The following is a 10,343-nucleotide window of genomic DNA, read 5'->3' on the forward strand; positions in this document are numbered from 1 at the left end:
AGCGGTTGATGTTGTCTTAGTTAACCATTTTTAAATCAACAAATTATATAGTATTATTATTAGCATAAGAATTTATATGCACAAAAGGGAGGAGAAAGTAAGACATCAGTTAGCTGGAGTTTTGGAATCGATTGGACCGTTTAACATTACTTTTCACTGTATTTAGGAGAGGCTGATATACAAAATGTCAGAATTACTTTTTTGGCATGACACTTGCAATAAGAGCACTATTTTTGTGCTATATAATCCCACTTCATTAGGTTTTCAAGACAGCCCTTGTTGTAATAAATATGTAATTCACAACAAAAGTATGTGACGGCAGTTTGCATACCATATTGATTTGAGTATTTTCTCTGTCCTCAGCTGCTCATATTGGTGTAGGGATCAGCGGGCAGGAGGGCATGCAGGCCGTACTGTCCAGTGACTTCTCCTTTGCTCAGTTCCGGTACCTGCAGCGCCTCCTATTGGTGCACGGCCGCTGGTCTTACCTGCGCATGTGCAAATTTCTACAGTATTTCTTCTACAAAAACTTCACCTTCACTTTTGTGCATTTTTGGTACGCCTTCTTCTGTGGCTTCTCTGCACAGGTGAGACAGATTCAATATACTTTTACAAGAAAACTAAAAAACAATTTTTATTTCCAGATAATATTTTGAAGTGACTAAAGAAATAGTTTGTGACACTTAAAGTGAGGGTTTGTAGCTTGCAGTCTTGCTGCTTTAAAAAAGGTTCTACAATAACAACTGAAATTTGGTGGCCAGTGTCTTATATATGTTTATTATTTATTTATTTATATTAGTTTTGTTTCAGATCATTTTAGGTTTAATACAACTCAATTTCAGCATTGAAACTGGCAACCCAAATGAGAAACTGTATTTCTTGATTGGTTTATAATCTTTAAGAACCAGAACACCATATTATAACAGTTATAAACAGGCCAACATGTTGTTGTTTTTGTCTAAGTTGTATTCAGGAACACAAAGGTTAGGTCAAGGTTACAAAATTTGTAATAATAAATCTCTCTACTCTCTCTTTAATGTTGCATAACAACAACACCTTTAACTGTTTTACAGTACAGAATATGGAAATCATTATGTGTTTTGTATTTCAGACAGTGTATGACGAGTGGTTCATCACTTTTTATAACTTGGTATACACAGCCCTCCCTGTACTTGGCATGAGCCTATTTGACCAAGTACGTAAAATGATAAAAAATATTACAATTAAAACTATGCCAACCTACCATAATACTGTGTTTCCTTGTGATGCAGGATGTGAATGACCGATGGAGCTTCCAGTACCCTCAGCTATATGTCCCAGGGCAGCTCAACTTCTACTTCAGTAAAAAGATTTTCGTGCGGTGCATGCTGCATAGTTGTTATAGTTCCCTCGTCCTGTTCTTTGTCCCCTGGGCAGCCATGGTGGACACAGTTCGGGATGACGGCAAAGATATTGCAGATTATCAGTCCTTCGCTCTACTGGCCCAGACCTGTCTTCTGGTGGTGGTCAATTTCCAGGTATCACAAAGAACATTTCTTTATTTATTAAAACATCTATTTAGGAATCCACAGTAGAGCAGAGTCGAAAGTATCAAAAATCAGATACAAAGGAATACAAAAAAATTGTATTGAAACTAGATTTTTTAGACTCATACTAAACTCAAGTTGATACTAAAAAAGTCACATAGAATGAAGCTTTCCTGAATAGCTTTAGAATGATCTTGAGCTGTATCAGAACAACTATAAGAGCACATAGACTAGTATCCGCCCACGGACCACTATGGAGCATAACTGGACAATTGAGTGATTACATAGATATAACACCACATGGCAATATAAAAGAATGTACTATGTAAGTAAAATAAAATCCAAATACCTATTTTCAGTACATGCAGTACATATGTTTAGTAGTTACTTCCCAACACTGCCACTTCACTTATGAAATTCATAATCTATGTGTTCTTTACAGCTTTGTTTGGATACCCACTACTGGACGGCAGTGAACCAGTTCTTTGTTTGGGGCAGTTTATCGGCTTACTTTGCCATCAGCTTCACCATGTACAGCAATGGGATGTTTCTCATTTTCACTTCTGCTTTCCCTTTTATAGGTGAGTCTTAATTTGATAAAGATTTCTTACAAAAATCATAACTTCAGAAAGTTGAAAACAGCATACAAAACCCTTAGTGCCTCAATGATTATAATTAGTTACACAGCGCCCCTTATAACATGCATAGTCCTTTATTCAACACAAATCTTCAAAAAAAGAAACACTGCTAAAAATAATGTAGTATTAAAATAAATTTTACCCTGAATGGTCTTGTATTTTAGGCACAGCAAGAAACTCCTTAAACCAGCCCAGTGTGTGGCTGACCATCCTGCTGACCACTCTGCTGTGCATCCTGCCTGTGGTGGCTGTACGCTTCATTTTTTACCAGCTTCGCCCAACTATCAATGATAAGGTGAGAAAATCTAAATAGAGTTATCTGTTTTTCCATACATATGTTGTCTATCAGGTAACTTATCTGCAACAAATTTGTATTATAAGACTAACTTAAGTGTCATCAATCCAACTTTCTGATACCAATGAAAAATACTTTATACCAAAAAAGAAAACAAAAAACAATGTCCAATATCAACCAGTACTAGAGCAGAGACAAAAACACAAGACAATATTATAACGTGTATAACTGAACTTATGCACCAGAGGACAGTGTTGAAAGCATTGAATGATTCCCTGCATAAAGCTGGATTAAAGCTGAAAACTGTTTTGAACCACAATCTGCATATTTTCTGATCTCTGGCCAATCGGAGCAGGCAATGCGGTCGTTATATGTGTTTGGGGGTATTAAATAAAGCTGCTGTACTCAGTGGCTGAGATTACATGCACACTCAAAATCTCATTAATATAAAAATATTTTGTTCTAAGATTGTTTATATGCCATGTAAAAAAAAAATGAAAAAATCAAATTTCTTTATGATCATGGACCCTCTGATTACTCACATCAGATTTAGGTAAGCGTCTCTGAGTGTCCAAAAAAGCACTATAAAAGTCAGATGTATTATTATCATTATTATTATTATTAAGTACTCTTAAAGGTCCAGAAATCGGATTATAATCAGATTTTGGGGTGCAACTGTACAAGGTCAGTAGCTCCTATGATTTTTAAATGACTTTATTTAATGTATTTAACTTATGTATTTTACCAGGGCTACTGCACTTTTATTTATGTTGTCCTTGTTCTGTTCTAATTACAAAATAAATAAAAAAGTGCAAGAACCCAAAAATCTACTCTAGTACAGTGACTGTATTTGTATTTGTAGTAGTTTTATAATTTTTTCATACTTCATTTCAAGTGCTGTCTGTTTTTTGATGCTCTAGGTGAGGTATAAAGTGAGAAAAGAAGCTCTCCCCGCTCCCGCCCCTCGCCGCCCTCCTCCTCGACGAATCAGTACACGGCGTTCGGGATACGCCTTCTCCCACAGCCAGGGCTATGGAGACCTGGTCACGTCCAAATGGGTGCTCCTCAAACGGAAGAGCAGACCTCCACTTTTCACCAAAACCAGCGACTCTCCTCTGGCCCAGAACCAACCTCAGCTCTACCGCACTATCACCGAGGAGAACGAGGAGGCACAGACTCTGTAGGCTGCAAGGACTACAAACATGGCCGACTGGCATTTAGAGTGTTTTACATAGAGGTGCACTTATGAGAGGAAGCACAGGGTAAATGTCTTTTTATAAAGAAAACACTTGAGATTAGCCTTAAATGAGATTAAAAACTCCAAACTGAAAATTATTATTACATTTGCATTTTGTAAAATATGTGCCATACGCTTAAGTATAGAATCATTAAAATTGTGGCAATGTCAGTTTTATGCATTTTTAATATTGGCTGTGCATTTACATAAATAAAATAAATATTGAAAAAATGTTTTGTCAACATTTTCCAATCTACGCAGCCAGGGGGCAGTGTTGTATTGGAGTTAGAGTAATTCAAAAACAACTCTAGCACAGATTAGGGCTGTAAACCTGCCATGATTTAATCGATCGGTTGAGTTTTAGTCAAGCAAAATCTGTATTTGTCAACTACATCAAGATTTATATTATATATGTATGTCAGAAAGATTTGGTATAATTTAGTTTTTTTGTATAAAAATGCAACTTTAACTCATTCACATGTTTAATCTGTTTTTAAATAAAAACACTGTTTTCTAGTACTTTTTTCTGTATAAAGTAGTCTTGTGAGTGCAGTTTCGGTCAGATACATAAAAACACATAAGCTTTTTAGTTGACTCATTCATCAGCAGGACATGTCTTAAAGCTACCATCTGTTATTAGATTGGCTGACCCACCTCTGTTGTATCTTTCACTTTCACCACTAGATGTTACCTGCATTACTTTTGTCTGACAGTGTGTCAGCTTTGACCTGACAGAAGAAGACCAGAGAGCACCGAGAGCCTGAGCTAAAGCCAGGTGAGGGGTGAAAAGCCAGGTGCCATCTTCTGGTGAAAAAAATCAAATATTCTTGCAGATGGTAGCTTTAAGTCACCCAAGAATTTCTTTAGACTACTACAGTCCTATTACGGATATTATTATTATTAGCTGATTATTTCTAGAACAAATCACAAGGTTAAATCAAAATATAAACTAATGTAAAATTACTAAGAAGAGTCAGAGAATGTCCCAATAGACAAAAATATCTGTTTTTACTAAATAATTGATACAAAGCCCTCTTTTGGTCCCTGCTCCTCTGTGTGCTTTAATTATGGATGACTTCATGTGTACATTCTGTTCTTACTTCCACTTCACTTCTCCGTCTTTCACCACGTTTCACCTACACTGTACATGAATGTAGCAACCCAGAGGTGGAAGACAATTTGCAACACATTTCAAATAGTTTTAGTTGTAGAACCAGTAGTAAATGACAGCTGACAGTACATCAGAATTTGCAGTACAGTATATATCACAAAAAACTGTCAAGGATTAGTTACTTAATTGTCATTACACAGGTATGCAAAAATGCTGTTTAGCATCTAATCACATGTGCAAACAATGTATTCCAAAGAGTTTACATTATTATAAACTGTACTTTACTATGTTCTAATATAAACAGATTATTAAACATCATATATTTTGCAAATCTCACTCATTACACAAAATTGACTCTTGTGAACTTTTAGCCATGTTATCATGTTGTGACCTCATCAAAAGCATATCTGGACTTGTGTTTAGTTTCATTCCCCACATGATTGAGTAACCCTTTATTATTAGTCTGTCTACATTTCCAAACCTCAAAATGCTCTGTTCTGTCTTATGATGTGATGAAGCAGTAGTTATCAGGTTAATTCCAGGGCTGAAATTATCCAAATGATTCTAGTGAAGGTTTAAATACAGTGGAGTACTTCCCGTGTTACCAAATGGCATCACACGTCACATCCATATGCAGGTGTGTGTTAAACAGGTCCAGAAATCAGATTGTAATCAGATTTTGGTGTGCATGTGAGCAAGGCCAGTTACATGTGACGTGAGTTATCGAATTTCTTTCTGACTGTGCGCACCTCTGCAAGTTTTGAGAAAGAAATTAGGCAATTGAGGAAATTTGTTATAGATTGAAAGAGTTACATATTGTACTTTTGGTCCGCTTATCTTATCTTTTATTTATCTGTTTGTTTGTTTTTTATTGGCCATAGGCAAATGCACCCAGTGACATTCTTTACATGTCTGAATAGAGAATGCAAAATAATGCTTGGAAATGTTTAAGGACTAGAAATCAATTAGTAAAATAAATCCTATAGCGGCCTTACATGAGTTACTTTTTTCAGTTGTATCTGAGCCTTCTGCTCTTACCTCTCCTCCCTGTGTCAGCATGTGTGTTAGTCTCCACTGAAGGTCAGCCATGATCTACTGAGTGGAGACGAGTGACCTTTGGCATGGCATAAAAATAGTCCAACTGTGACTAGGGAACAGTATATTTAAGACAGCTACACCTATGTCCAACATGCAGAGTCTGACCGAAATGTTTCTCAATTATTTTAATCTGATGGAACAGCAGTAAGGACAGTCTGGTCTGCTAATGTTACAATGTTTTTTGTGTTCTTTGTATGGATCTTTTTTTTTCTTAAAGGTGTAACTTTTCTCATGAGGAGCCCAACACTTTCTTGTCTCCAGGGAGATGTTATTGCTTTGTTTGGAATGTTCCACAGTAGTGCATTAAACTGATCTATATAGGCTTAATTCACACTTACGTCACAAACCAGGAAGACGTTTAGAAACATGCAATGACAACTTCTGGGGTAATTACCAACACTGGGCTCGCCGATCGACTGTAATATTGAAGCAAATGTGATCAGAGGTAAAATGGAGACTGCATACTTATGTGCTGTTTGGAATTATCTTGAATTTGGAGCGCTCTTCTCTTCTAATTGCATGTACCCAGTGCACTCGGAGTTATGTGTCAGTGAGGAAATGATGAAAACTGAGGTGTGGTTGTAATTATTGAAAAGCCGAGCATAACGGAACACTACAGTAACATGATGAAGAAAACTGGGCCATTTTCTCTTTTTTCCTAGATTTTGTCTGTCTTACTACCACAAACAGAGCCTCCTGGAAGTTGTCATCACATTTCCAAACGTCTTCCTTGTTTGTGATGTAAGCGTGAATTGAGCCTATAGCATTTTCTCAATTACAGGTGTTTTTATTGCCCAAAAGTACTATAACAAACATGCATTTGTACTGTGAGCTCATCTCTCCATAGATCTGACCTGTAACTTGGCCTCATGATGTCATTTTCTTTATAAATAAGTTTGCTAGCATACTGTGGAACATTTTAAACAAAGCGATAACATCTCCATGGACACAAGCAGGTGGTGGACCCTTCACTGGAAAAGTTACATATTGCACATTTAAAATATTAATCTGGTTCACGCAGCATCATGATGATTACTCGAATTTGATTGGTCGCAGCTTCACAACAGCGGAACAACCCGAAAAAATAATTCCAATACAATCCAACTTTATTTTTATAGCTCAATTTATAAACAAGACCGTTTTACATAGGAACGTAAAAGATTTAACTCTAAAAAGTCAGCAGAATTATGTTGCAAACAAAAGGAACTAATAGAGTCAATAGATAAAAGAATAAAAATAAAATCAATAAACAAAGGCAGCACCAAAAAAAAAAAAAAAACAAAGAAAAGAAAAAAATACAATAAATAATAAATAAATCACCATCATTCAATTGAACTTGCCAAACTTGACTAACTAAACAACAGAACATAATAAAATGAAAAGGGCTACAAAGACACACCCAGATTTTATAATATAATCTCCTTAGGGTAAAGTTCAAGCGACATTGAAGCACAGGCTCGGAGTGGTTAGCGCCTGTAATGAGAGACCAAGGAGAGGAGAAGAATTTCACACATGACAGTCCAGTATGCAGACTACAGAAGACCACTCTGCTACTGAGATCACCCCAGGAAGTACATACAGATATCAGAGCTACATCCACTTTTATGACTGATAACGTCTTCAGCTGGAGACTTGGCACATACTGCAGTGGTGAAATTTGATACCTAATATACTAATATACTACTTTTACTATACCTTCTACACTTACAAACCTCACCCTACTAACGTCTTTACTACTACTGCATTTATTGCTAATAACATGGCAGGTATTACATTACTGATTTTATTGCTACTCCAACAACTACTTTACTACTACTACTACATTAGCTACTTCTACTATTACCAGTATAGGTTGTAAAAGCTAATACAAAGTTCTACAAGACTAAATAGATGCCTGACAGATCAGCTTTTCCTATATGTTTTAAAACTGTCAGATTTTCTACTTTAGCATTCAGTTTGCATTCTGTACTGTCACAAAACATAGTACATTGCATAGTACAGAAAGTAATTAAAAGTAAAAAAAAAAAAAAGTAAAATACTCAGTTGACACAAAAACGGGTTGGATTTTGAAGAATATATGTTTATTTATTTATTTTATTTTATTTATTTATAAAAAATTTTATGGGCCACTTCTCCAAAATAGTAAATGAATGTTTATTTGGACAATAATACATAGAACGTGCATGGAGGACATAAATAAATATATATTTAACACATAAAGTAAATATTAATTTTCTGTAATTATAAGCAAAAATAAATGTCACGCAGATTTTACTTGTGTCAACAAAGAGCTATAATTCACAGTACTTGCATTTCAGTACAAATCTAACAATAACAAATATATATATATATGTATATATATATATATATATATATATATATATATATATATATAGAGAGAGAGAGAGAGAGAGAGAGAGAGAGAGAGAGAGAGATAGTGCTTATTATCTTATTATTGTTAATTAATTGTAATAGTAATAGTAATTAATTGTTAGCTAAGTATTTACTTTACTTGCCACAAGCATAGCTGATTTGAGTTTGACTTTTTTCTGAATTGTGCCTAACATTTGTTCTCCAAAATGACTGCTTACATTCTGCAGACTGTGGACATACATATCCATACATATACATTTTTACATCGATAAAATCAAGTGGCGCCAGTGTTCATTCCGCCTAAGTCTTCAGCTCGTGTGAGGATTAACTGTTTGGCGTTTCACTGCACTGTGTAATAGATAGGGGGCAGTACAAAGAGGGAAAGTATCGTCAGCTGAGCCCTGTCTAAATAAAGGATTTCCATGTAACCTTCAAACGTGTGTGAGCTTCTGCCAGCTGTCCTATTAGCCAAATGAACAAAAGTGACAACGCGACCTGTGCTTCACATAAACAGATCCTCACTTTCTACTGTTATCTTGATATTTTTGGCTCTTCTTAACTCAAAGCAAACAGACAGATGTCCCTTGAACTTGTGTTTGAAATAGGAGATAGCCTATGGTCAGCCCCATTGACCCCAAAGAAGTGGGTCAGTTTAACCCCACAAGTTTATTTTTTTTTTACTGTGAATGTCAGAAATAGGAGAGGCAAAATGGGTCAGGGCAAATTAAAGATCCATACTATACAAAATTGATTCTTGTGAGCTGTTAGCCATGTTAGAATTTTGTTACCACATCAAAAACATACCTGGAGTTGTGTTTTGCTTCATTTATACATGTTTGAGTGTTTGCATAATTTTATTTGTTAGTCTGTCTATAACTCCAAAGCTCAAAATGTTCTGTTCCACCTGTGATGTCAAGAAGGGGTAGGTTTCAAATTAATAGTTACCTTTCACTTTTTGCTCTGTAGAGATTCCACAACTCCAGGGCAGAAATTATGCAAATGATTCTAACAAAGGTGTATGGTGCACTTCCTGTATTACCACATGGCATGATTGTTTTCTGTTTGAGAGAAAAATTCAGCCTAAATATGCATGGGTTCTGTGTTAAATAGGTATGTTTGTGATAAGAAAACAACATTATAACATAGATCAGAAACAAGCGTAATATGGGCCCTTTAAGAAGTCTTCCAAATCTAGAGCCACAGTGCTATAATGTTTCACAGACATGTACAGAGCATGTAAGATATAGTGTAAGTGTTAACAGAGCCTGTAATCCATATGCTCTTCTATAGCAGTGTACCAATTACAGAAAAAATTCTACTGAAAAAGAAAAATAAATTTAATGCAAATCAAATGAGACCATATTGGTTTTTTTCCATGTAACAGCGACTGCATTAAAATCAAAAGCATGATGCCAATTTATTTTGTAAAATGACTGAAACAACACAAAGCATTTCAGTAAAGATAACTAGAACTGAATGTCAAGCATGAATACAAGTAAGTAAGTTTTTATTTATAAAAACTGGTGGTAGTAAGATACTATTGTAGCCTCAGTTGCCCTGGGGCGGACTGACTGAAGCACGGCTGCCGTGCCAATCAGCGCTATGTGACCACCACCATCACTCACTCACACACCACTTTCATATTAGGCAAAGGTGTAGGTGAAGTGCCTTGCCTAAGGACACTACAACAGTTTTTGTAGCTGGCACCCCATTGTGGCACCTGATTTTCCCAGCGGTCTCCCATCCAAGTACTAACCAGGCCCGGCTTTGCTGAACTTCTGAGATCTGACTGGATCAGGCTTTGACAAGCTGGTATGGCCACTACAATAAGCATTTTGCACTGACTTTGGTTAAAAATGTCAGAACAAAAATTCTTAGCCTGTAGTTTGATTATCACCCTTATCTTGTTATTTTAAGCAAATTAAGTTTGGAGGTTTTTGTAAAGACGTGTGAAGTTCTTGCAAAAGAGCAAAAACATCACAAGGCTTCACATTTCATAATTCATTTATTTTTTAATCTTCCAAGTCATCTCACCACTCACACTTTGCACTGCATTAGTCCATTT

At 35.9% G+C, this 10,343-nt stretch overlaps 1 protein-coding gene and 1 pseudogene across 1 annotated transcript in view; one reads left to right on the plus strand and one right to left on the minus strand.

Annotated features, from left to right (window-relative positions):
- LOC110159975 (phospholipid-transporting ATPase ID-like) overlaps window positions 1-3,935 on the plus strand; it is a 15,753-nt gene extending 11,818 nt beyond the window's left edge. The window contains exons 20-25 of the mRNA XM_055153202.1: window positions 364-587; window positions 1,112-1,195; window positions 1,272-1,517; window positions 1,969-2,107; window positions 2,329-2,459; window positions 3,380-3,935. Of these exons, the coding sequence (XP_055009177.1) occupies window positions 364-587; window positions 1,112-1,195; window positions 1,272-1,517; window positions 1,969-2,107; window positions 2,329-2,459; window positions 3,380-3,643 (1,088 nt within the window). The 3' untranslated portion in view covers window positions 3,644-3,935. The remainder of the gene's footprint in view (window positions 1-363; window positions 588-1,111; window positions 1,196-1,271; window positions 1,518-1,968; window positions 2,108-2,328; window positions 2,460-3,379) is intronic.
- Window positions 3,936-9,986: 6,051 nt separating this feature from the next.
- LOC129409078 (5S ribosomal RNA) lies at window positions 9,987-10,104 on the minus strand (annotated as a pseudogene).
- Between the last annotated feature and the right edge of the window lie 239 nt (window positions 10,105-10,343).

Source organism: Boleophthalmus pectinirostris, unplaced genomic scaffold, assembly GCF_026225935.1.
Source record: "Boleophthalmus pectinirostris isolate CB_2022bp ecotype Guang Dong unplaced genomic scaffold, ASM2622593v1 HiC_scaffold_18, whole genome shotgun sequence".
NCBI lineage: Eukaryota > Metazoa > Chordata > Actinopteri > Gobiiformes > Gobiidae > Boleophthalmus > Boleophthalmus pectinirostris.